Source organism: Aspergillus saccharolyticus (assembly GCF_003184585.1).
Source record: "Aspergillus saccharolyticus JOP 1030-1 unplaced genomic scaffold BP01scaffold_61, whole genome shotgun sequence".
Lineage (NCBI taxonomy): Eukaryota > Fungi > Ascomycota > Eurotiomycetes > Eurotiales > Aspergillaceae > Aspergillus > Aspergillus saccharolyticus.
The window spans coordinates 52,678-76,871 of NW_020290671.1; the positions used below are offsets into that span (position 1 = coordinate 52,678).

Here is a 24,194-nt window from a genome sequence, read left to right on the forward strand (position 1 = left end):
CTGTTCAGAATGGAAAGGCCAGAGCTGCAGACCCTATACTCCCTTCTTGACCATGTCAAAGCCTGTATCGCGTTATACGAAGCGACGTACTCCGATCGCGCACGACTGCAGGCGTATGAAACGTCTGTGAAGCTGACCAGGGCTCTCGAAGACCCCAAAAATGCAGTGTTCAAGCTTTTTCTCTCGGTAAGTGAAACACCCTACCACTCCTCCACGTCGAAGCTCACTCGCCAGCCGACCCAAGCGATGGCAGTCAAGATTGCGCATGACCTCGGTCTCTTTGCGATTCTGGCAGCTTCAGACGTGGCGGTTTCGTGCAAAGAATTGGCTGATCGGAGCGGTGCCCATCCACTGCTTGTCGGTTCGTCATCCCTGTTGTTGTTGTTGTTGTTGTTGTTGTTGTTGTTGTTGTTCTGTCCCCAACCCCTGCTGCTCCAGAGGCCCCTTATCACACGTACGAATCAATCATTTACTAATCGTGTTCCAGAACGGATCATGCGGGTCCTCGTCGCAATGGCCTTCGCCCAGGAGCATAGTGGTCGGAAGTATTGTGCGACCTTGCTCTCGAAGGAGATGGTAGGCAAGAAATCTGCCATTGTCGACACGTTGTATGTCGCACATGGTCCCCTGCAATCCCTGCGTATATTTTCGACCCAATAACTGAGATGGCGTGCATCAGATTCGTCGACATTGCCCCAGCGATTCTGAAAACGCCCAAGATCCTCCGCGAAACGAACTACCAGAACCCCGAAACCCCCTGCGCCGGACCGATCCAGCATACGTACGGCACCCCGCTGGCGACCTTTGACTGGCTGGCTGAGAATAAACCTATCCAGCAACGCTTCCACGCCTATGTGGAGGCCGTCAGAGCGGGTCAGCCCTATTGGGTGGATTGGTTCCCCGTGCAGGAGAGGATTCTGCACGACTGCTGCTGTGGCCCCGATGATCCACTCATCGTGGATCTGGCGGCCGGCCGTGGAGGTGATATGTGGGCCTTCAAGCGGAAGTTCCCTGATGCCACCGGGAGAGTCATTATCCAGGACCTTCCGGCGGTGTTCCAGGACGTCTACGGTCAGGACCTGGGGCTCGAGAGGATCGAGCATGATATTTTCGATCCCCAGCCGATAATTGGCAAGTCGACGAATTTTATCTCCTGTGTGGCGAACATGGGCCAAGAGCTAATATCGCACCATGCAGGGGCGCGCGTCTACTACCTCCGATGGATTTTACATGAGTTCTCGGACGACGGCTGCAGAAGGATCCTCCAGGGCCTCACCCAGGTGATGCGAAAGGGGCACTCGAAGATCCTGATCGAGGAGTTTATTCTTCCGGATGAGAATGCAGGGTTGTTCCCGTCGATGGTGGACATGCTCCTGATGGTCTTCGGTCCGGGAATCGCGCGTACGGAGGGCCGGTGGCGCACGATGCTGACCTCTGTGGGGCTCAGGGTCAACCTTGTGGCGCACGCGAACGGTGAAGGGCCGTCTATCATTGAGGCGGAATTGTAGGTTGAGGTGCTGCTTGCGTTTGGCCCACCTGGGCTGAAGTCGGGTGCTACACATGTGGACGCACTACTGCCGCTAAGCCCATGCATGGCTGGGAAACATGCATTGGAAGGACGATGTTTCTAGGCATCTAGCAGGTTGGACACAGTCTGATGTCAATACAATCACCTTATCATTGGTTTCCAAACTGGCGAAAAAAGCAACTCCAGTCCTCACGGACAAGCCTCATCCGGCGCAGCATTCGTACATGGTGGCTCCAACAGCTCCAGGGAATCGGAGCGTCTCACCGGCTCCGTGTCGATATCGTTGGCCTCTGAGTACCGCAAGATTGGATCGAGCTTGCGGCACTTATGCCACACATTGAAGTCCGGATAGCTAATCCGACGACCCTTGACCCAGCTGCGAGTCACCACGCCGACATCGCCCCCGCACTGGATCACTTGTCTCAGCAGATCGATGCAGTGGTCTAGGAAATCAGCAGTCTGCACGCACAGGGAGACCGCAGATGCCTTACCCACATGTAAACGCAGGGTTTCCTTGGAGTCGTGGAACTCTGCCGGCTTATTGTCCAGGTTCGCGTAGTAATCGTAGTAGGTATATTGTCGGACCAGATTGACGCAGTGGAGCTGATCACTGGATTAGTCTTGGGGGATCTGTGTACGGAACAGCTGTGATGCCATGCAGGGATAGTGAGCAACCTGATGAAACACCTCGATCCCCGCCGCGTATCCGTCGCCTTCCGTTTCGGCCACCTTCACTTGCGTCAAGGGTTTGTTCAATCGCAGCATGTCCTCGGCGGAGACTTTCAGTTGCGCCACTAGAGACGTCAATAGCAAGACCTGTGAGCCGGGAGGCCAGGATGAATACTATGAGTTATGCGTTTCCATGCCGCATCCAGGTCTGGGGTTGGAGGTCCCTTGTATGGGTTTGTGTCGAAGAGACTGCCCTGGAATCGAACCTGTTCGTACTCCACGAGACCTATGTAGGGGGCTGAATGGTTGTCATTTAGCTGTGAAGCTGGTCTGAACCAATCGAACCACTCACAATATGCCGATAGCTGTTCTGCACATTTCTGATCAGTAGGAAAGGCTTGACGTCGCTGTAGTGCAGAGAACATCATCGAGAAAGATAGAAGGAAAGACAAGGTGTGCAAAAGCCAGAGCCATCGCGCGGTGCGATTGTGAAAGCGAGATGGACTGGGTCTGTTCACGTCACATAAGCGAGCGTCACTGTTAGCTTCTCCAAGATCCTCTGCGGAGGTCTTGTGGTGGAGGGGGATTGAATCCATTGAATCCATTAGTCTCAGCTCATGTTGTTCAGTTCAGTTGAATTGTCAATGCATCTGTGTATGATGATAGGTCTCATGTCTTATCATTTGAAGTTATGTCTTTGAGGGTGTCATACCCCGCGCTATCCAGCATGTCGCACAATGACAAAGACCTCATCTCTACGTGACAATCCTTGTGCCGCCAGCTGTAGTTGTGTCCTGGGTTACCCCAGTTGATATGACTCTTACTCTTATTATGCATAGTAGTACCTTACTAGTTATAATAGTCTAAAAACATAAGGAAGATATACTCCTTGCAACCCCGCCCTTAGCCGAGTCGCGCTCCGGGCCGATGGCGGACGGGAGATCATTCGCCCGAGGCTAGCCGATCCACCCAAAGTTGGCGGGCGGGTCTTTCCTCTCCTTCGCTTTCATCATCCCCCATCCAAATATACACACATATATATACTATACATCCACTCCGAGAGTCTCCCTCATGGCTCCCCCTCCAATCCATATTCTAGGATTGGGAAGCATTGGGACATTCATCGCTCATTCGTTACGATCCCTGCCGACACGTCCACCCGTGACCTTACTTCTCCATCGACCTGGCTTGTACGACCAGTTGGTCGCCCGCCAGGGAAACCTACGCCTCCAGATCGGGGAATCTGGACCCTCGGCCGAACAAGGCGGGTTTGATGTTGAGCTGCTGGGGCAACAAGAATCCACCCCCATCCAGTGTTTGATTGTCACCGTCAAGGCGTCCGCGACTCTCGCGGCGCTGCAATCCATTCACCACCGCCTCAACCGCCAGTCCACGGTCTGTCTTCTGCAGAATGGGCTGGGTCAGATCGAGCAGCTGAACGCACAGCTCTTCCCCCACCCAGATACGCGACCCACCTATATCTCCGGCATCATGCGTCTCGGGGTCTACCTACGAGCGCCCTTCGACGCGGTGCTGGCGGGCATGACCGGCTCGGTTACCGTGGGGATTGTCGGCGGCCACGGCGCTGCTCGCTCGGCCGAATCCTCTGAATCCGCCTCCACTCGCTACCTACTGGATCGGCTGACCGAGTCGCCCATCCTGAGCTGCACGGAAGCACCCTGGACGGAGCTTTTTCAGGCGCAGCTCCTCAAACTCTCCGCCAACTGCATCATCAACCCGTTGACAGCCTTACTGGATGTGCGCAACGGGGCTCTGCTCCACAATCTCGAGGTCCTCCCCCTCCAGCGCCAACTGCTCCACGAGGTCTCGCAGGTCTTCCAACGGTTACCCGCGCTGCAGTCGCACCCCGACGCGCAGCAACAGTTCTCGTCTGCCTCGCTGGAGGCCTCGCTGGTGAGTGTAATTCAGCAGACGGCCAGCAACTCGAGTAGCATGCGCGAGGATCTGCACAAGGGCCGTGCGACGGAGATTGAGTTTATCAACGGGTGGGTGGTGCAACAAGGCGAGAAATTGGGGGTGGATTGTTCGGCCAACCGCCTGCTGAGACAGCTCATCCGAGCCAAGCGCAGTTCGGCTGGACCGGAGGGCTGAATTTCTGCTGATCGAGAGGGTTGGTGGTTGGTGCAAGTATCGGTGTATGATCGTTCATGCTGTGTGGGCGGTGGACTGAGTCTATTCTTGGAGTAAAATGAAACGGGCGGTGAGTTCTTCCGCCGACTGTCCACTGCAGATGTTGTGCCTGGTGTAATTGCAGCGGAGGGAATAGCCGAAGTCGATCAACCACCGTATGATGGATGTCTGTGAGAGATGAGGGAGCGTATGTATGTACTGAGTAAGTACTACTACTTACCGACTAACGTAATCGGTAAGCGAGTGGGCACGGCAAGCGAGTGGGCACCCTGTGTATTGCATATAAAAGAGTATATTTTAAAGACTTATAGCTTCACCAACTTTAATAACAACTTTATCAAAATTATAAAGTAGTCTTGTATATAGCAATTCTATATATATACCAAGAATCAGTATCTTTAAAGCCTTATTCATAAAGATAATATAAAATACACTGTATTTTTGAAGTATTTTTAAAATACTGGTATATAATAGTTTACAGTTTTATAAATCTAATAAAACTCTTATTTATAGATCTATACTACTATACTCTTTATATATATATAATATCTAGCTATTCAAATAAGTAGATGTGGAGATATAGAAGTTTAAAAATGAGCTTTTTTATATGTAATGCACAGGTGCCCACTCGCTTGCGGTGCCCACTCGCTTACCGATTACGTTACTACTAGGGATGTACTTGGCAGTGGATCCTGCCACCCAACCCAATTATTGAGAGGATAATTGGGCAGCCATGATCTCCAGGCAGCCGCGCGGGCTCTCCTTCCGCCTTCCCGATGGGGCAAGAGTCAGCCCCACTGCGGTGAAGCTTCCGAATCGATCGATATTAGTCAAGTGTTAGTAATTGAGTTTTCAGATATTAGGCGCCACCGAAAAAGGAATTTTCCAGTCGCCTGCAAGCAGAAAAAAGTTCATGATCTCCATTCACGTGGCAAATTATCGGAACTTTGAGACCGTGGGCGCGACTCAACTTACACCTTCCGATGAGAATCGAGGATGGGTATACCATGTGCGAAAGCCACTCACTCAATGCGCACAACATGTGTGTGTGTGGGAAGTAGAACAGTCGATTCTAATCTTGGATTTCTCCTTCCATCACAAGGAAGCATCAAGAAGGTTCATGATGAATAATAGTAATGAAAAAAAAAAAAAAAAAATAGTTACGACATGCACGACTAATCAAACACTTGACGTCATGCCGGGATTTTCTCCGCTATCTTCCTTGATGCCTAGACACCTCAGGCCGTCAAGGCTCCTGGTGTTCGTCGCAACCGCTGCCTCATACCACCTCGCTCACCCACTCAATGGGTAGGTACAGTACGAGATAGTACGGTTTTGATTGATCACTTGCATCTCGCATCTATCATCATGTATTGGGGTGTCTGGGAGCTCTCTGTGGTCGTCTGGGGATGGCTGGGTTCGGCAATGCCTTCGATGCCCGGAAGCCGTTAAATGTGGGGCTGGAGCAGCTGAACGGATAAGTCGGAATCTTCCATTGGGGCTGGATTATGGTGGCTCTGGCCGATGGCAAATTTGGTCAAATAACGCTGGTGTCCCTTATTATTTGTTCTGCGATTCGGCGTGTATCTGGTCCAGTCCCTGAAGCTTCTGGAGGTCAATTCTCGATTCAACCTCCTCCTCCTCCTCCTCCGACTCCTCCCCCCCCCCCCATCCTCTCCTCTCCTCCATCTCCCGTTCCCTGGAGTCGATCCAGCAATCATGTCTGAATTCGACAAAGAGCTCGAGATGGCGGAGGCTGATGCTCGGCCGCATGTGCCCCATTCGACTAAAGAAGACACCCACCGGAATTCGTCTGACGACCTCGTCCGGCCGACCTCGTCCGGCTCAGCCTCGTCGGGTTCGAGCAGCTCCGTCGACTATAACCCTCAGATGCACCGTCTCCAATCGCGAAATACCGAAGTTGATCTCGAGCGCCTGCGCACGGGCACCTCGCATGCCCTCAGTCGCATTGAAACCCAGCGCCTGCAGCACGCCTTGACTGTAGGGGAAAGTGTCAAGTCGCGACCATCCAAAGGCCCGTTGCCAGCCTTTGGCGCGGGCAAACCCTATCCGCCGCCTCTCCCCGCCCGCGAAGACTATGTCGTCGAGTTCGACGGGCCTGCCGACCCCTTATACCCCCAGAATTGGCCTTGGAAGCGCAAGTAAGTCCCCCCCCCCCGACCCCGACGGCTCTGCGGGAGGTCGCCGCATGGGCTGACTCGTCTGCCAGAATCTACATTAGTGCCATCCTCGCGTTCACCAGTATTTGTTCCACTTTTGACTCGGCCGTCTTCAGCGGCTCCTCCTCGAATGTCGCCAAACACTTCCATGTGGGTCTGGAAGTAGCAACGCTGTCCAGCTCGCTCTATATTGTCGGGTATGCATCGGGTCCGCTGATCTGGGCGCCCTTGTCCGAATTGAAGGGGCGGAAACTGCCGATTGTCCTTGCGATGTTAGGGTTTGGGATTTTCAATACCGCCGTCGCCGTCGCCAAGGATCTCCAAACGCTGATGATCTGTCGCTTCTTCTGCGGCATCTTCGGCAGTTCCCCATTGGCGGTCGTCGCCGCCATCTTCTCCGATATGTATGATAACCGCACGCGCGGGGTGGCCATCGCCATGTTCTCCGGCACCGTCTTCCTGGGTCCCCTGCTGGCCCCCTTTATCTCTGGGTTTATCAACGCCTCGTATCTGGGCTGGCGCTGGACCGCCTATATTCCGGCCTTCATGGGTTATGCGGCCTTTGTGATGAACCTCTTCTTCTTGCGAGAATCCTATCCCCCCGTCATCCTCATCGCCAAGGCCTCCGAGCTGCGCCGGCGCACCAAGAACTGGGGGATCCACGCCAAGCAAGAGGAAATCGAGGTCGACCTGCGCGAGCTGGTGGTCAACAACTTCTCCCGCCCGCTGCGGCTGCTCATAAACGAGCCCTTGATCCTGGCCGTGACCATCTATCTCAGCTTCATCTACGGCCTACTGTACTGCTTCCTCACGGCGTATACTCTGGTCTTCCAGGGGGTCTACATGATGCCAGCCGGGGTCAGCGGGCTGCCGCTCTTCGGCATGGTGGTGGGTCTCTTCATCGCGGCTGCGTATATCATCTATAGCTCGCGGGGCTACAACCGGAAGCTGGAAGCCAACGGCGGCGTCCCGGTGCCCGAATGGCGGCTGCCCCCCGTCATGGTGGGCGGCGCGCTCTTCGCGGCGGGGCTGTTTTGGTTTGGCTGGGCCGGGTATACGGGGAAAGTCCACTGGATTGTGCCCACGCTGAGCGGACTGTTCACGGGCTTCGGGCTGCTGATCATCTTCATTCAATTGTTCAACTATCTGATCGACACCTACCTCATGTTGTACGTACCACTCCCCCTCTCCTCTGGCGTTGCGCGCGCGGGAGCCGCCATCGCATTGACCCAGTCCGTTACTAACCCCGGGGGTATTCGCACAGCGCCGCCTCGGCCATCGCCGCCAACACCTTCTGTCGGTCCATGGTGGCCGCCAGTTTCCCCCTCTTCTCGCGCCAGATGTTCGACAACATGGGCATCGAGTGGGCCTCAACCCTGCTGGGCTGTCTGGCGGCCATTCTTGTGCCCATCCCCGTGGGCTTCTACTTCTTCGGCCGCCGGCTACGGATGAAGAGCAAGTTCGCCCCCTTCTACGAGAAGGCGCAGGAGTCGCATGCGCCGGACGAGGATGACTACGTTCCCGAGGCGCCGGAGAATGGTTCTGCGGGACATTAGACTCTGCATTCTCGCCTTCATTGGGAGGAGTGCTGTCTGTTGATGTCACGGCCGGCAAGGAAAAAAAATACTTAGATGATATACCACATGTTACATTTTAATGATAATCTTGGACGTGAAGCGTTCTGTGGGGTGTTTACGGCCCTTGCATATCTAGCATAGAAAAGTTTAATTGAATGAGATATATCTTTCACTGTCATTGTCTTATGTCTGGAAGAAGTTATGGGAGGAGATTATACTCTCGGTCAGATGTTCGTGCTGGCTTCTTGTAGTAGGCGGCGTGTTAATTGAGATATATAACCAAGAAGAAGAGCAAATTATATAATCAAGGTGCTGTGGTCTAGTGGTATGACGTCACGTTGTGGCCGTGCCAGCCCCGGTTCGATTCCGGGCAGCGCCACTTTCTTTTTTAATTCTTTACGATTTCTTATGGTACTTGTTCTTCTTGTTAGTTATTGGATTTCTGGGAGGATGAAATAAATTTCTCTTCCTGCTTTAAGTTTAACTTAGTCCTACATTTTGTGTACTTAGCAGCCTAAAGTATAGGAGAAGTATAGAAATCTCTAAGTAGTAGGAAAAGGCACTCCCCTTGCAGACCAAGTCCCACCCAGCACAGGCAACATCACGTGACTGGTCGGTGCCTGGCCGGTCCACTCCCGCTGTGGCCAATCACAGCGGCCAATCTTTCAGGGTCTTCAGGCAACAGCCGGGCGCTGAAGGCCTCAGGCTCGCGATCGGCCTGGCTGCGGGGATAACATTGCATCTATACTACACCTCTTCATCGGTTTATAAACATGCACGTCTCCTTCAGTTGATCCTCTCCTTCAGCTTCATTCTTCGCGATCTTAATTGGCTCTGCCTTTGATTGTTGAGCGACCTTCAACCTCCTCCGCTCGCAACCCCTCATTAAACACAATCCGAACCGCAAGGCCTCGTTGGATTCGCAATCAAACTAACCAACCATTGTGAATTTGCCCTCTGCATCTCACCACATCTTGTCCTGTACTCCAATTCTATGACGAAGCTACCTTTCGACGGGTTGGTCATCGCCGTGGGCGGGACTTTCCCCGGCTACAGACAATGTGAGCATTAGTTATCTGAGGATCTACTCGTCTCATCGGCTAGCTGGCAGGTCCCCCAAGCTAACCATCGACAGCCGACCTCAATTCCATCATCAAACGCCTTGGCGGTGAAGTCAGTGCCGCCATCACAGAACAATTGACCCACTTGATCTCAACTCCCAAGGACGTTGCCAACAAGAGTCGCAAATGTGAGCTTATCCCCCGCGAACAGGCCCAGCGGACACTGCGGACGACCGAGCCTCGCATTGTCTGATCAATGAGCCACCACTCTGGACGTCTATTGACCCTCCTCCTCAGACACGCAGGCATGCAAGGTTCCCTACTGCAACATTGTCTCGCTGGACTGGCTGCTCGATTCCGAAACAGCCGGGAAGAGACTCGCGGAGAAGGACTTCCTGCTGGGAACCGCAGACAGCAAGGGGCAGAGTGACGGTGAAGCCGACGAGGGGACTAAGAAAAAACGCACACTGGAACAGGCGCTGGGTGTCAACGAGGATGGCACGAGCAAGAAGCTCAAGAACGCGCAGAAGGCCGGGACGAAGCCCTTGAACATTCCGGTCGATGATGAGTGTCCGCTCCGAGGTACGTGGTCGGGTCTTGATGGCGAACGGAGTAGATCGCGCTGACATGAGGTCGATCAGGCTCTCATCAAGTGTACATTGATCCCGATGCTACCATTTGGGATGCCACCCTGAACCAGACCAGCTCGACCAACAACAATAACAAGTTCTATCGCATCCAGCTGCTGACCAACCGCTCCAAGACGGCGTTCAAGACTTGGACGCACTGGGGCCGGGTGGGCGAGAGCGGCCAGCATGCGCTGTTGGGGGACGGCTCCTATGCGCGCGCAGAGGCCGAGTTCAAGAAGAAGTTCAAGGATAAATCGGGTCTTACATGGGAGAACCGGCTCGAAGCCCCCAAGAACAACAAGTACACGTTCATCGAGCGCAACTACGAAGAGGGTTCGGACTCGGACTCGGAAGATGAGGCAGCCACGGCCCAAAAGAGGGCCCAGAAGCAGTCCACGGGGGAGGTGAAGAGCGCTCTGCCCGTCCAAGTCCAGGACTTGATGGCTTTCATCTTCAACCAGGAGTTCTTCTTGTCGACCATGGCGGCCATGTCGTATGATGCTCAGAAGTTGCCGCTGGGTAAGCTGAGCAAGCGTACGCTGCGGGCGGGTTTCCAGGCGCTGAAGGATCTGTCCGAACTCGTGGCCGATCCCGCGTTGGCAGCCTCGAAGTACGGGATGACTTTCCAGGCGGCTGCGGAAGGCCTCAGCAACCGATACTTCACCACCATTCCCCATGTATTTGGCCGGAACCGCCCCCCGGTCCTCACCCACGGGGATCTCTTGAAGAAGGAGATTGAGTTGCTGGAAACCTTGACCGATATGGAGGTTGCGAACAATATCATGAAGGATGCGGAGGACGCGGAGATGATTCACCACCTCGACAAACAGTTCCAGGGCTTGGGCATGAACGAGATGACTCCCCGTATGATCCACCCCCGCGTCAAGCGCTGCTTGGTTACTGACTGGAGATAGTGGCGCGCGACTCGACTGAGTTCGCCGAGCTAGAAACCTATCTGGTCCGTTCCCGGGGTGCCACTCACGGAGTGGGCCTCAAGGTGAGACGAAGTATGCCATACGGACGGTCGAGCGGACAGCTAATTCAGGTTAGGTTCTCAACATCTTCCGCATCGAGCGCCAAGGGGAGGAGGACCGTTTCAACTCGTCTCGGTTCGCCCAACTGAAGAATAGCGACCGTCGTCTCTTGTGGCACGGATCCCGCAGCACCAACTTTGGTGGTATCCTGAGCCAGGGTCTCCGGATCGCGCCCCCCGAGGCGCCCGTCAACGGCTACATGTTCGGCAAGGGCGTCTACCTGGCCGATATGTCCAGCAAGTCGGCCAATTACTGCTGCGCCTCCGGCAGTGGCGGCAAAGGTCTGCTGCTTCTGTGCGACGCGGAACTCGGAGACCCTATGCTCGAGCTAGAACACGGAAACTTCCACGCCGGTGAGGATGCGGCGAAGCAGGGCAAGATCGCCACCCTCGGCCGCGGCCGCTCGATCCCCGGTGGGTGGAAGGATGCAGGCTGCGTCCATCCCAACCTGCGCGGGGTGAAGATGCCGGACAGTGCGCACGGGGCGGCCGTGGCCACTGCGGCGTCGCTCATGTACAACGAGTACATTGTGTACGATGTAGCACAGATCCGGCAGCGGTACCTTTTTCATGTGGACATGCGGTAGGCTGCGGGACGGGGGCTTCTTTCTTTTCATTTGTCTGCTGGTGGTGGATTCGGAGCATGCAAGGCATTAGCGGGCGTCATGGGCATATATTAGTTATTGCTTGAGGTTATTTCGATTCGATGATTTTCCCCAAGCCCAAGGCAAATTTTAGCATAAGGATGTATTGATTCATGATAGATCTGACGTTTTTCCATACCTAGCGAGATACCACGAGGCGAAAGGCAGCCCGCATGGTGGCTGGAGTAGAAAAGGGATTTGCTCTTCTGCTCGCTAGAATGTGTATTGTGTGCCTCAGGCAGCAATATCTTACCCTAGACGCCCAGGTCACTTCTCTGCTCAACCATGACCCATCCTCTTTTGTCAACGCCTTGATTCACAGGCGTAGACTCTAAATGTATGCTTGATCACCGTTTCCATTCAAGATATGGAGCTACTAGCAGCAAGCAATCAAAGGTCGCCACTGGGTATGACACGGGAGAAATGTCCTACCAGTACAACCATGAGGACATTCACTTACGTTCACTTATGTTCACTTACAGTCACTTACAGTCACTGTGGGATCAACCGACAAAGAAGGTCCTCACATGGAAGCGAGATTGATGGGATCTGCAGGTAATTTCACCAGTCGGTCACCAGTCGGTGAGAATTCAAGTATGACCCCTGGTCGACTTCTTTGTTATCTTGGCTGATCAAGCAAACTTTCCTCCTTTCCTTCACCGTCTCTCCCCCAAGGCATACCTTTTATACTCTCCTCAGGTACCACCCACATATGCCGATCGCCATTCCACCACAGACTCTGTCATGCTGCTCTCTCATATCGCGCACTTCTTCGCCCAGGCCTCCCTGCTGGGCCACCGCCGGGGCCCCCAGCCCTGCGAGGGAGTGGCCATCAAACCCATTCCTGGCATTGAGATCCATTCGCTCACCAGCCACGAGGTCCACGGCTACGAGTCCCCCTACACCCTGGGACACCAGCTCGACTTCTGCGATGTCACCGTCCTTCTCAGCCACCAAGGCGAAGACGATCAGGTCCAGCTTTCCGTCTGGCTGCCCTTCCCCGAGGCATGGAACGGACGCTTCCTGGCCACGGGGGGCGGGGGGCTGGCGACAGGATATATCGGATACACGCAGCCCGCCGCGGTGATTCAGGGATACGCCGCGGCAGCCACCGAGGGCGGACTGACGCTCAACAACACCATCGACCCGCAGAGCGGCCAGTGGGCGCTGCGTGCGGACGGCTCGCTCAACCGGGCCCTGCTGCAGAACTACGCCCACCGCTCCATCCACGACCTGGCCGTCGTCGGCAAAGCCGTCACCCAGGCCTTCTACGGCCGGGCGCCGCGCTTCTCCTACTGGAACGGCTGCTCCACGGGGGGCCGGCAGGGGATTGTGGCTGCCGCGCTGTATCCCCGCCAGTTCAACGGCATCCTGGCCGCCAGCCCGGGCATCTACCAGCCGGACCTCTTCGCCTGGTTCCTCTGGCCGCCGCTTGTCATGCTCAACAACACCACCACCATCCCCCCCCAGTGCGTCTTCTCCGCCTTCCAGCAGGCCATCCTCGCCACCTGCGACGGGCTGGACGGGGTGGTGGATGGTCTGATCTCCGCATACCGCGAGCCCTGCCCCTTCAACCCGGCCTCCCTGATCAACACGTCCATTGGCTGCCCCGAGACCAACTCGACCCTCACCATCACCGCCCACCACGCAGCCCTCGTGCAATCCATCCTTGCCGGACCCGTCGACCCCGGCACCGGCGAACAACTCTGGTACGGTCTCCCCCCCGGCGCATCCTTCCGCGGCACCGCCGACACCATCACTGTCAACCGAACCACACAAATCAACCCCTTCCTCCCCGCCACCAGCTGGCTCCGCCACTTCCTCCTCCACGATCCCACCTACAACATCTCCACCCTCACCATGCCCCAATTCCTGGCCGCCGTGCATCGCTCCCGCACGCAATTCGGGGACCTCCTCACGGCGGAGCAGCACCACACCCTGGACAAGTTTCAACAGGCAGGAGGGAGATTGCTCGCGTGGCATGGGCTCGCGGATGAGATCATCCCCGCCCAGGGGACGATCCAGTACCGAGAGGCGGTGGAGAGGGCGTTTCAGGCTGCGGGGAGGAAAGTCGAGGTGGATGACTTCTTTCGCTTGTTTCTGGCGCCCGGGGCGGGACATTGTGGGGGGACGCTGCAGGTGGGGTATGGCCCTGTGCCGGTGGATGCGTTGGGCGCGGTGGTGAGGTGGGTGGAGGAGGGGGTGCGGCCGGATACCTTGTTTGCTGAGGTGGTTAGTACAGGGGAGGGGGGGTCTGGGGCTGGGGCTGGGGCTGGGGCTGGGGCTGGGAAGCCTGGAGGAAGGACTGTGAGTAGGGGGCTATGTCGATGGCCTGGGGTGTTGAAGTATGATGGGCAAGGGGATGTGGATGTCGCGGGGAGTTTTGTGTGCGAGAAGTAGGGCTGGGGGTGGAGGGTACCTAGCAATGGTGATGGTGGTTTTGTGGTGCCATGGAATTCTCTATGGGTTCCCAGATCTTGACTGATATTTAATTTAGTTGGAGCTTCTCAAATGAACTATGAGGATTGTCTTTCTCTGATGATTAAATTCTGCTATTCTTGACTCTGGTAGTGTGCATGTCAGATCTCAACAGCACTTCAAGCCTAGGCTCACAGCTGGCTCACAGCCATCTGGCTCGGACAAGGTTAGCAAGCCATACTTGCATCATCCCGGCTGATCCAATGCCCAATCGCACTAGTCCAGACTGTCAGACCAGAACGACCGCTGAGAGGTCAACGAAAGCAAGGAGGCCCCGAGGCTGAAGCGGGGCAAATGCTCGACCCCGCCCTAACTCCGCTGCCCACCGAATACAAGAGATGCTTCTCCCGTCAGCGTTACCTCCCAACCCACCCATCGCATTTATCTAGGTATATTACTAGGTAAAGTGAAGCTATCGACAGTGGCAGACGGAATTCCAGCCAGATTAGCATCCATCATGGACTCAGAAGTCGCTAAATGCTCCTTTGACCTTGTCATCGTTGGAGCGGGCATCGCCGGTAAGCCCCCCCCCTTCCCCCTTTTTCATCGCCACGACTAGTAGACTTGCTGAATGCCGATTCAGGCTGCGTCCTCGCGAGTCGCATCTCGCAAGCCCGCCCCGACATCCGCATCCTTCTCATCGAAGCCGGCATCGAGACAGACGACCGCGTCACCCCCGCCCTCGGCATCCTGGGGGGCCTCGACTCGGATCTGGAATGGAACTATCGGTCGGTACCGCAGGCACGGGGGTTCGGCGGCGCGGTGGTCAATCTCACCTCGGGGAAGATGGTGGGTGGAGGCTCCGCGGTGAACTATCAGGTCTTCACGCGGGGTCCAGCTGTGGACTAGTACTCAACCTTCGACTTCTCTCTATCACACACACACTAACCCCGAGCCACCCTCGCAGTCATCAATGGGCGGAGCTGGTCCAAGACCCGCGCTGGTCCTGGGATAGCCTCCTGCCGTACTTCAAAAAGTCGGAGACATGGTTCCCTTCCACCGAATTAACCCGACAAGGTCTGTTGACACGGGATGCGCATGGGTTCGACGGTCCGATCAAGGTCGGTTGCTGACGGCATCGTCGCCGTGGGACTGCGATGATGGCACGATGGGCGCTAACTCGTGCTTTAGGTCAGCCATGTGACGAACAGCGGCAGACCGCGCAACTATCCCCTGCGGGAGAAGATTCGGCAGTTCCACGAGCTGCTAGGCTGCCAGCACGCGGTGGATATCAACGCGGGCCAGCCCGAGGGCTACGCGGAGGGGTTCAACTCCACCTACGAGGGGCGGCGGAGCTATGCGGCGGGCTACGTGCTCGGGGCGAATGTCACGCTGTGGAGTCGTTCCTGGGTGGAGAAGGTGGTCGTGGAGGGGGGGAACGCCCAGGGAGTGATCGTCACGCGGTCTGGGGAGGATGGTAAACCGGCGCGAGTCTACGTCGAGGCGACCAAGGAGGTCATTCTCTCCGCGGGGGCCCAAAGCTCGCCCAAAATCCTGCTTCTGAGGTGGGTGCATGCCCCAACACGACCGGGGGTGAACCATGAGAATACTCACAAGAGTCCTGGGGGGGCAGCGGCATCGGACCAGCTGCCGATCTGGCCCTCCATCAGATCAACCCTATCGTCGACCTCCCCGTCGGCCGCAACTACACCGACCACGCCGGCATCTTCACCTACTGGGCCATCGACCTCCCGAACGCAGTCCTGGGCGACGGCGAGATGCAGGGCCCGGACCTCGACTGGACCGCCGGCCTGCCCTACGACTGGATCTCCTTTGCGCCGGCCGACGGATCAACCCGCGAATTGGCCCGCCAACTCCTCCCACCGGACAAATACCGCCGCTACTCGGCGGCCGGGAAGCTCCAGATCGAGGTTTTCATCGTGTAAGCCTGCCGATCGATCTTTGCCCCCCTTTCCCTCTCGGCTTCTCTTGGAGCGATGACTTGTCCCGTTGACCACCCCCCATCAGATACACCTCCGTCGACACCTGCACGCGCACTCCGCCTCCAGCACCCGGCTGGCCCGGCCGAGGCGTCTTCACCATCGCCCACATCCTCGTCGATCCCGTCTCCCGCGGCACCGTCACCCTGCAGTCCACCGACCCCGCCGACCCCCCGATCCTCGACCCGCAGCTCCTAGCTTCCCCCGTCGACCGCTCCGCGCTGTACGAGTGCGTGCGCGACTGCGCGCGCGCCGTGCAGGCCGTGGAGGGTCTGAACGCCGTGGAGTGGGGGGTCGAGGATGCGCTGCGCGGGGATTGGTCGGATGAGGCGATTGAGCGTCGCACGAGCCGGATGGGCGCCGGCACGGTGTTCCATCCCTCGGGGACGTGCTCCATGGGGGAGGTGGTGGATAGCGAGTGTAGGGTGTTTTGGGTGGAGAGGTTACGGGTCGTGGATGCGGGTGTGATCCCGCTGCCGTTGGCGGCGCATTATCAGGCGCCTATCTATGGGATTGCGGAGCAGGTGAGTGTTCTTCTCTGCCGTGTGCTGTGAAGGCGTGCGCTGATGGGGTTGGTAGGCTGCGGAGATGATTGTGAGGGGGTTGTGAAGTTGAAAACTGGGGGTGGGAATCGGAAGACGTGATTAAGATGTTATGGGTGGTCCAGGTGGTTAGGTGGACAATGTTTCTGTCAGATACGTGGCGGTTAGTTCCAATAATGAACGAGGATGATGCGAATCGATGGCGGCAGAAGATGCAGAAATGATGGAGAGAGAAAAAAAGAAACGACCGAGACGTGACTCGAACACGCAACCACTGCCACATCCTGCACCGGAAGGCAGCGCGCTACCATTGCGCCACCCGGCCATTATTGAGAAAATTGGCTGCAGCTGCGTACCATATTCAACATGGCAACTGTGGCAGATTGGGTAGACCTCGAGGTCGTTTCCTCCATCAGCTACCAAATAAGACACTCCTCGCCGTACTGTAACTCAAGCTACGCTTTTTTGTCAAGTCTCGTTCTCATATATGCTAAACTGGGCTACTGTTTCCTTCAAACAGAGCCGTTGCATCGAATGCGATAATACATCAGGGTTAGGGCAGCGGCAGCGGGAATACATGGTACTTGATATATTTCTCCAGCAAGACCGATGTATCTCGATTACTTAACTCCCAAAAGCAGTGAGGAAACCCTCTCTACCCGGCAAGTATCGCCACTTTCCACGAGTCAAGGGGTGGCTGTCCAGAGCTACCTTCTCAACTGTCATTAGCAGGATATCGCCTACTCGAGCCGCTCTGGGTTTCTTCCACCTGTCGGACCAGGTTGCTCGTGTATCTCTTCCTGGCGAACGTCAGCAGCCAATCCGAGGGCTACCGACGCAACCTCTTCCTCGAAGCAATCCAAAACCACTACCCCGTGCAGAACACTACCAGCAACATACGTGAGGGTGATATGGGGGGTAGGGAATCATCCACTTTGCTATACCTTGGACATCCCATCCAATGCAGCTACACTTTGGTCCAGCCCGGGTTTGTGCTTCTTATCAATCATGAATCCGCTTATCAGTCGGTGATAGTCGGCGAATCGATTCCCTTGAGAAATTGGCCCAATCAGCGACGGCCACATCGTCCCCCACTTGCTATAACAAGGACGAATATAGAGAGGCACACCACCACGTGCCGGAGGATATCAGCACTACCAGCCTGGCCCAGATTCATTCCTTCCGCACTCCGTAATGACTAGCTTATCTTTGCTTCTGTGTAGCTGCAATTGACCTGTGTTTGTCCCCTAGTCACCCCCAGGTTACCCCCCAGTCACCCCCGAATGTCTTCTGCATTTTCGCCCGATGAGACATGGATCGAAGTCGATGCACAGCCGTATCCACTCAACGATGAGGAGCTGTTAGCCAGCGACGCTCTCTCCTTTGCCTCCTCCTTGTCCTCATCCGTCAAGAAGTACCGTTTCGAGAATGGCCGTCGCTACCATGCCTACCGGGAGGGCGAATATCCCTTCCCCAACGACGACGCCGAGCAGGACCGCCTCGACATGGTCCACTACATATTCCGCATGGTCTCGCGGGGGCGTCTGTACCACGCGCCCCTCCGCGAGCCTGTCGGACGCATCCTCGATCTCGGGACCGGCACGGGGATCTGGGCGATCGATATTGCCGACGAGATGCCGCAGGCCAGTGTGCTGGGCAATGATCTGAGTCCGATTCAGCCCACTTGGTGCGCCTGCCACCCACGCCCTGCCTGCCTGATGTAGCGAGAACCGGACCCACGGCGCACTGCATCATCTTCTGAACTAAGGGACCCTCTCTCACCATCTTGTGTTGCTATCTCCTAGTGTGCCCCCGAACCTCGAATTCGTCGTCGACGACATCGAAGCCGTCTGGCCGTACGCGACAACCGAGGTCTTCGACTTCATCCACCAGCGCAACCTGGTCGGCTCCATCTCCGACTGGGACCACCTCTTCGCGCAGGCGCACCGGCATCTCCGCCCCGGCGGCTACTACGAGATCCAGGAGTTTCGCGTCGACTTCCAGTCGCAGGCCGCCGGGGGGTTGCCCGAGGACTCGAGCCTGGCGCGCTGGCAGCGGCAGCTCCGGGACGCGTCCCGCCGGTTTGGCAAGCCATTGAATGTCGTCCAGACGCTGGCGGACACGCTGCGCCGGCAGGGGTTCGTGGATGTCACGGAGCAGATCCGCAAAGTGCCGATCGGGACGTGGGCGCGCGACGAGGCGCTCAAGCGGATGGGAATTCTGATGCAGGACCATGCGATTGAGTCGGTCGAGCCGCTGACTATGGCGCTCTTCACGCGCGTGCTGGGCTGGTCGGAGGGGGATTGTCGCGCGGTAGTGAAGGAGGTGCAGGCGGAATTTACGACTCGGCCGCAGTTGTTTGTGTATATGCATTTCATTTATGGGCGCAGGGCGTGATGTGGTGGGTAGCGTAGCGTTTGCTGGCGTTGTTGGCGTCTCGAGAGAAAATTGGATTGGTATCCAATTTTTTTGATATCGAAGTATGGAGCAGAGTATTCTTGCGCGAGACAAGACTCATCTTACCCACAATCATGCAATGAGACTTGAACCTCGAGCATAACAGACCGGAACACTGCCACATGGTTCCGGGTCTTGTGGACTACCTACAATTGATCTCAGAGACTGTGCCTAAACACGGTATATGCCGCCTTAAATTCCCCGGAGCATATCATTTGTGTCTGGTCAAGTCATGTATGTAACTTGCTGGCACCGATAGGCTGATGTTGTGTAAAGGGGGATACGCGGGGATGAATGCGGGCTGCTCTGGGCGTGGCTACACGTGTATAGGGCACTATCTCACAGTCATTGAACGTGTGATACGGTGCCTAAGTACGACGTGAATGAGAGGGTGTTGTTACTCTTATTCCCGTAAAACTCCATTGGCCCAGGAGACTCTCCGTCTGAATTCGATGGCTGATCTGCCTTCACCCGCATTTTCCTCTCATCCAAGCCACTTTCGAGATCTCAAGATCACCTCCATCAACTCCTACACGGTTCACAAGGTGGAATCCATACTAGAGATGAAAATCGTGACCTCGACGACTGTATTCAAGTCGCTTTCTCCGGCCAGGAGGACCTGCTCGAGGTTGCGCGGAGCTTGAACCTGAATAGAATGGTGGCAGCTGGGCCACTTGGACGAGATCGCGAACTACATACGGTTCTTTCTCCCACGTCCTCACTGAAAACGTCCCTGAAGCGGGGTAAATGCCCAGACTACCAGAGCAGTACAGCATGCCGTTGGAGTTGATGCCCTGCGAGGGGTCGGGGCGGGGCTTGTTGGCTGAAAACGGGGCCTTTGGTGGGAGGCATTGTGAGGGATGGGGAGTGAATTCGCGGTTCGTTCTGCGATTATTCTTCCTTCATATTCATAATAAAGAGCGAAGGGTTATCCCGACTGAGTGTCTTCATAGATATCATAGTTTCTGGGATAGTTTTCCTCGTTGATGGGTATTTGGGAGGCAAGTCATCCCGCAGACGGGCAAGTAAGCCCTATCCATGACCCATGCGGTTGCAACCTAGTCGGATCCTACGAGAGTGCAAAATAGCTAAGGTATCGCCTAGAGTGGGGCGGGGGCTCGCTCGTACTTTGTGATTTATATTGTCGCTGCGATGATTGGCAACCGGCAAGCCACGACCGGCGTTGTTGTCCGTTGCCGTTATCGAGGTACTAGAACTGTTCATGAGTGGGGTCCCTTGAGTCCTCTGGAAGGCTACGGCGAGAATTTTAATCTTTCGAGGCTCGCTGATTCCTAGCACATGTGGGATTGGCTTGACGTTAACCGAGTCCCTGATAAAGTCATGTTTCTCGAGCATGCGATCCTTTCATGTCACATCAGCATCCGTGGTTCTTCAGGTACGGATGCGAGTTACAATAACTACAGTCGGGCCTGAGGTGGGGGTTGGAACGCTATTCCAGAATCGAAGGCAGACTGATTAGGGTTTATATTAAGTAGGACCGAAGGAGCATTGGCTTTAAAAAAAAAAAAAGAAAAAAAAAACAAAGGAACATGTCCGAGCACCGACCGCCGCTCGGGAGAACCAGACCGGCATCCCAAATATTCACTGCCACAGAATATCGTCCTGATACCCTTGATTAAGAATCATGCACAGTTGCCCGAACCCGCAGTCTCGATCCCCGACGGCCGATGATGACAGCCGGGAGGCGCCTCCGACGGGTCATGACGTCTGAAGAATCTCGGCGCTATTGACCACTATAAGCAGGAAATTCTCATCCACACTCGGCCGTAAGATCTAAAGCCGACGACCTTAGCCCTGGAAGTCTAGGGACTTTGCGTCACGGCGCGGGAGAATCGAGGTTTCGTGGGGGCATCATGATATAGAGGTGAATACGTGGACATGGGCCGTCTGCCATCATTGCCCTGCGATAAGTCCAGGCAACCACCAGTCGCAGAGTTGCAATTGGAAGAAGGGCCCTTAGGGCGTGCTAACTATAGCTGACGGAGTGAGTGGACGGGAGAGCCGGACCGAGGTTGGAGGAGGGGAGAGTGGCTTGGCAGGTGGGTATACAGTGGGTATACAGTGGAGATACAGTGGAGATAAGGTGGGAATCACCTCGGAGGTCGGGGCTGTCTGCCTCAATTCATCACCGACCACTTTATCACTGACCCTGGGCCCCGACGATTTCCCGCAACGCAGAGCCCCCCGGCTCCCACTCGTGCGGGTCGAGGGGGGGGTAAATCCCTTCCTTTCTAGTGGGTTTAGTGGTCTCAGCCGTCTGGGTCCCCCCTATCAACTTATCATTTCTTCTCCCGCCCGGCCATAATCTTATTATCTGATCGGGCCCCGGTCATGCCCTTAGCCTTGGAAGTGGATCACTCGGGGGCGAAGAGGGAGGAAAACGAAAGAAAGGGAAGGCGTTTGGGTAGCATGTTTGTATGATATCATCCGGTTTATTCACTCAGAGGATGATGCTTTCCATCCCGATAGTCGTCACGCTTCGCCTACAGTGCGTCTTTCTCAATCTAAACTCAGCTCGAAATTAATACGAGCTCTTATCGAGACTGCCAAGTAACTGCCAAGTCGGAGGTCGAACGGACAAAGGGCGATCGTCATCCCCCAGAGACAAATCAAGGCATTTTTTGCCCCGGATGGTGTCGATCGTGATCTTTTGGGCAGTGGAGAGAATGTCGGGGGTCGGAGGGAAACGTCTCGTGCCAAGCATGTAATTTCAGCATCATCTTCGTGCACTGATGGCTTCTGCGATTCGAATCCGCGGATTCTGATGGGCTGCTTCGCTTGACAGGGCGTCAGCTCCAGGCGAAAAGCCATCACCACCGCTCCGAAAAGATTTAGCCCCGCCGCGAGCATATAAGGAGGGGATCGTCCCCCGTTTCACAGACTCCTGACGATCTTTGCAAGTCATTACCTCCCCTTCTTTCTCACTGTAAAGGACAAAATGCGCCTTCCCAGTGCCGTCGCATTAACAGCCCTGGTGGCCGGGTCTGCCGCCGCCGGCTGTCCGTATGCAGAGCGTGCCAACGAGGCTGCTGCTGGTTCTGTTGGATGTCCTTATGCGAGACGCGCAGCGGCGGCGGCGGCTGCTGCTGATGCCGTCCACATGAAGAAGTCTTCCATCCCAACATCAAGTGGCGCCATTGAGGGCAAGAAGGGAATTTTCTACAGTGAGTGCCGTCCAGAACCCCTCACCGAGTGAGCGAAGTGACCAACCAGCCTCCCAGTGAACCGCATTGGCCCTTCCGGGTCGCAGCTTTGGATTGCCAACGCCGATGGTAGCAATGCCACCAAGCTGATGGGGAACCAAACACATGCCTTTGACTACCACCCGTCCTGGTCCCAAGACGGCCAATGGATTGTCTTCACGAGCGAGCGTCGTGGCGCCGGTCAGTCCGACCTGTACCGGGTGCGTCCGGACGGCACGGGACTCGAAGCCCTGGTGACGACGAACAGTGCGGAAGATATCGGGGTGCTGTCGCCGGATGGAAACCAGCTGGCTTACGTCTCGACCCAGGGCAACTACACCATGAACGTCTGGGTCAAGGATCTGAAGACGGGCAAGGCGCAGAACCTGACCGATACCGCGCTGACGCGCGCGGATCCCACCTGGCCCACGGGTCATTTCCGACCTTCCTGGTCACCCAACGGCGACTGGCTGGTCTTCAGCTCGGATCGCAACACTGACTGGACGGGCCACAGCGAGGGTGTGGGCTGGGAGCACACCCAAAGCCTGGGACTGTATGTGATCCGGCCCAACGGCACGGATATGCGCACGCTGCTGCGTCAGGATGGGTACTCGTTCGGTACCCCTCAGTGGTCGCGCGATGGCAAGCGCATCATCTACAACAACATGACCCGGGAGGCCACCTATGGCGCGCACGGAGTCTCCGAGCAGCAGGCCGCCGTCTCTTCCCAGATCTACAGCGTCGACTTTGCCACGGGGACCGATATCCAAGCCCACACGACGGGCAGCTACCCCAAGGTCGGCCAGCACTACATCGGCAACTCCTCCAACATCGGCTATCTGATCAAGGCCGGGCCCTACGAAGGCATCAACTACACCAGCCCCGATCGAACCCACAAGGGCTTCAACACGACCAACATCCGTGATCCCTGGTGGTCCCCCGACGGATCGCAGGTCGTGTACGAAGTCTGGAACTGGACGCAGCAGGCGGCCGGGCTGAAGCTGTGGAGCTTCGATGACGAGTGGGAGTACCGCTATATGGACGTCTTCCCCATGCACCACCCCCCCACCAACCGACTGGCCACGACGCAGAAGGTGTTGGGCAGCGCGAATGGCTCGATGGTGACCTCCACCCCGCTGTACACCGACGTGCACGAGGCGCTAGACTCGTACGACGTCTACAGCATCCACAACGCCACCGAGGCCGAGTACCTGGCCGAGGGTCAAGCCGGGGCATTCCAGCCCTCCTGGAACCCGGACGGAGACGAGCTCGTCGTCGGCTTCGGCGCCTGGTTCACCTCTCGCGCGGCCAACAACGCGACGCTCTACCGTGCCTTCGCCAACGGGACCTTCCACACGAACCTGACCGACGGTAGCACCAATGCCGGCTTCCCCTCCTGGTCCCCCGATGGATCGGCCATGGTCTATCGCCAATGGAGCCTCGCGACCGGGGCCCCCGAGGGTCTGCACATTTTCAACTTCACCACCGGCCAGACCCGCCAACTGACCTTGGGCTGGGACAACACCCCCGGCTGGTCGCCGGACGGGGAGCGCATTGTCTTCACCCGCAACAACAACTGGACCAGCGCCTACGGGGCGCGCTGGTACGCCGATCGCTTCGACATCTACACCATCCGCCCCGACGGCTCCGAGCTCACCCGTGTGACGGACAGTCTGTCGAACGATGCACAGTAAGGAATCTCTATACCTCTTGACCTACCAAGTACATGCTAACCCCAGACAGCGCCGTGTGGTCCCAGGATGGCCGCATCATGTGGAGTACCGGTATGTACGGCTTCAAGGACGAGAGTCCCCTGTTCGACGACACCTTCCAGCCCTACGGCCAGATCATGGTCATGAACTATGATGGGTCGAACAAGACCTTGGTGACGGATACGATCTGGGAGGATTCGATGCCGTTGTACATGCCTAATGAATATCTCGAGTAGTAGGGCGTGGGGTGGTTGTTGGTGACCTGGGATTGATATACCCTCGAGTTGTGTTTTTTTGATTTAATGCTGCCAATGAAATCACCATGTTACGTTTTATGGATGCAAGTAGATGCCCATACAGGGTTGGAGTACTAGGAATGCACGATGCCTA

The 24,194-nt window shown here is 56.2% G+C and overlaps 9 protein-coding genes and 2 non-coding genes across 11 annotated transcripts; 9 read left to right on the forward strand and 2 right to left on the reverse strand.

Annotated features, from left to right (window-relative positions):
• Window positions 1-9: 9 nt before the first annotated feature.
• Window positions 10-1,640, forward strand: BP01DRAFT_409588 (putative O-methyltransferase; the record flags this gene model as incomplete). Its single annotated transcript, XM_025578856.1, has 4 exons — window positions 10-186; window positions 223-361; window positions 488-608; window positions 680-1,640. The coding sequence occupies 4 exons, from the start codon at window positions 10-12 to the stop codon at window positions 1,506-1,508; spliced, it is 1,266 nt and encodes a 421-aa protein (XP_025426682.1). The 3' UTR covers window positions 1,509-1,640.
• Window positions 1,641-1,685: 45 nt separating this feature from the next.
• BP01DRAFT_350721 (oxidase ustYa family protein) lies at window positions 1,686-3,005 on the reverse strand. Its single transcript, XM_025573809.1, has 5 exons — window positions 2,550-3,005; window positions 2,373-2,495; window positions 2,204-2,322; window positions 2,020-2,131; window positions 1,686-1,971 (listed from the first exon to the last, which is right to left on the reverse strand). Exons 1-5 carry the CDS (start codon window positions 2,800-2,802, stop codon window positions 1,718-1,720), a joined length of 861 nt encoding a protein of 286 aa, XP_025426683.1. The 5' UTR covers window positions 2,803-3,005; the 3' UTR covers window positions 1,686-1,717.
• A 205-nt stretch (window positions 3,006-3,210) lies between these two features.
• Window positions 3,211-4,650, forward strand: BP01DRAFT_361015 (ketopantoate reductase family protein). The gene has a single exon (XM_025576039.1). The coding sequence runs from the start codon at window positions 3,269-3,271 to the stop codon at window positions 4,307-4,309; it is 1,041 nt and encodes a 346-aa protein (XP_025426684.1). The 5' UTR covers window positions 3,211-3,268; the 3' UTR covers window positions 4,310-4,650.
• A 1,356-nt stretch (window positions 4,651-6,006) lies between these two features.
• Window positions 6,007-8,084, forward strand: BP01DRAFT_350728 (MFS transporter; the record flags this gene model as incomplete). Its single annotated transcript, XM_025573810.1, has 3 exons — window positions 6,007-6,510; window positions 6,579-7,697; window positions 7,793-8,084. The coding sequence occupies exons 1-3, from the start codon at window positions 6,068-6,070 to the stop codon at window positions 8,082-8,084; spliced, it is 1,854 nt and encodes a 617-aa protein (XP_025426685.1). The 5' UTR covers window positions 6,007-6,067.
• A 329-nt stretch (window positions 8,085-8,413) lies between these two features.
• On the forward strand, window positions 8,414-8,484 carry BP01DRAFT_t309. The gene has a single exon. It is a non-coding gene; the product is annotated as a tRNA-His (tRNA).
• A 394-nt stretch (window positions 8,485-8,878) lies between these two features.
• Window positions 8,879-11,497, forward strand: BP01DRAFT_361016 (putative poly(ADP)-ribose polymerase PARP). Its single transcript, XM_025576040.1, has 6 exons — window positions 8,879-9,166; window positions 9,241-9,354; window positions 9,464-9,748; window positions 9,808-10,659; window positions 10,710-10,792; window positions 10,846-11,497. Exons 1-6 carry the CDS (start codon window positions 9,100-9,102, stop codon window positions 11,413-11,415), a joined length of 1,971 nt encoding a protein of 656 aa, XP_025426686.1. The 5' UTR covers window positions 8,879-9,099; the 3' UTR covers window positions 11,416-11,497.
• Window positions 11,498-12,037: 540 nt separating this feature from the next.
• On the forward strand, window positions 12,038-13,863 carry BP01DRAFT_329323 (feruloyl esterase; the record flags this gene model as incomplete). The annotated part of the gene is made up of 2 exons (XM_025572982.1): window positions 12,038-13,724; window positions 13,776-13,863. Coding segments are annotated over exons 1-2 (1,596 nt in total), but the record flags the coding sequence as incomplete, so codon positions are not given.
• A 449-nt stretch (window positions 13,864-14,312) lies between these two features.
• On the forward strand, window positions 14,313-16,888 carry BP01DRAFT_361018 (GMC family oxidoreductase). Its single transcript, XM_025576041.1, has 6 exons — window positions 14,313-14,468; window positions 14,534-15,011; window positions 15,082-15,455; window positions 15,524-15,832; window positions 15,919-16,414; window positions 16,470-16,888. The coding sequence occupies exons 2-6, from the start codon at window positions 14,667-14,669 to the stop codon at window positions 16,497-16,499; spliced, it is 1,554 nt and encodes a 517-aa protein (XP_025426688.1). The 5' UTR covers window positions 14,313-14,468; window positions 14,534-14,666; the 3' UTR covers window positions 16,500-16,888.
• Window positions 16,677-16,757, reverse strand: BP01DRAFT_t311. The gene has a single exon. It is a non-coding gene; the product is annotated as a tRNA-Arg (tRNA).
• A 740-nt stretch (window positions 16,889-17,628) lies between the features above and the next one.
• Window positions 17,629-19,051, forward strand: BP01DRAFT_350739 (class I SAM-dependent methyltransferase). The gene is made up of 2 exons (XM_025573811.1): window positions 17,629-18,119; window positions 18,238-19,051. The coding sequence occupies exons 1-2, from the start codon at window positions 17,716-17,718 to the stop codon at window positions 18,827-18,829; spliced, it is 996 nt and encodes a 331-aa protein (XP_025426689.1). The 5' UTR covers window positions 17,629-17,715; the 3' UTR covers window positions 18,830-19,051.
• A 2,797-nt stretch (window positions 19,052-21,848) lies between these two features.
• On the forward strand, window positions 21,849-24,122 carry BP01DRAFT_409608 (tat pathway signal sequence domain-containing protein; the record flags this gene model as incomplete). The annotated part of the gene is made up of 3 exons (XM_025578857.1): window positions 21,849-22,074; window positions 22,132-23,782; window positions 23,836-24,122. 3 exons carry the CDS (start codon window positions 21,849-21,851, stop codon window positions 24,038-24,040), a joined length of 2,082 nt encoding a protein of 693 aa, XP_025426690.1. The 3' UTR covers window positions 24,041-24,122.
• Between the last annotated feature and the right edge of the window lie 72 nt (window positions 24,123-24,194).

Coding starts and splice junctions, on each gene's coding strand:
- BP01DRAFT_350721 (XM_025573809.1), bottom strand. CDS start 2,802: ATGGATTCAATGGATTCAATCCCCCTCCACCACAAGACCTCCGCAGAG. Junction 2,496..2,549: donor AGAACAGCTATCGGCATATT/GTGAGTGGTTCG, acceptor ACAACCATTCAG/CCCCCTACATAGGTCTCGTG. Junction 2,323..2,372: donor ATGGAAACGCATAACTCATA/GTATTCATCCTG, acceptor TGACGTCTCTAG/TGGCGCAACTGAAAGTCTCC.
- BP01DRAFT_361015 (XM_025576039.1), top strand. CDS start 3,269: ATGGCTCCCCCTCCAATCCATATTCTAGGATTGGGAAGCATTGGGACA.
- BP01DRAFT_361016 (XM_025576040.1), top strand. CDS start 9,100: ATGACGAAGCTACCTTTCGACGGGTTGGTCATCGCCGTGGGCGGGACT. Junction 9,167..9,240: donor TTTCCCCGGCTACAGACAAT/GTGAGCATTAGT, acceptor AACCATCGACAG/CCGACCTCAATTCCATCATC. Junction 10,793..10,845: donor CTCACGGAGTGGGCCTCAAG/GTGAGACGAAGT, acceptor AATTCAGGTTAG/GTTCTCAACATCTTCCGCAT.
- BP01DRAFT_361018 (XM_025576041.1), top strand. CDS start 14,667: ATGGAACTATCGGTCGGTACCGCAGGCACGGGGGTTCGGCGGCGCGGT. Junction 15,456..15,523: donor CCCAAAATCCTGCTTCTGAG/GTGGGTGCATGC, acceptor CTGGGGGGGCAG/CGGCATCGGACCAGCTGCCG. Junction 15,833..15,918: donor CAGATCGAGGTTTTCATCGT/GTAAGCCTGCCG, acceptor ACCCCCCATCAG/ATACACCTCCGTCGACACCT.
- BP01DRAFT_350739 (XM_025573811.1), top strand. CDS start 17,716: ATGTCTTCTGCATTTTCGCCCGATGAGACATGGATCGAAGTCGATGCA. Junction 18,120..18,237: donor AGTCCGATTCAGCCCACTTG/GTGCGCCTGCCA, acceptor GCTATCTCCTAG/TGTGCCCCCGAACCTCGAAT.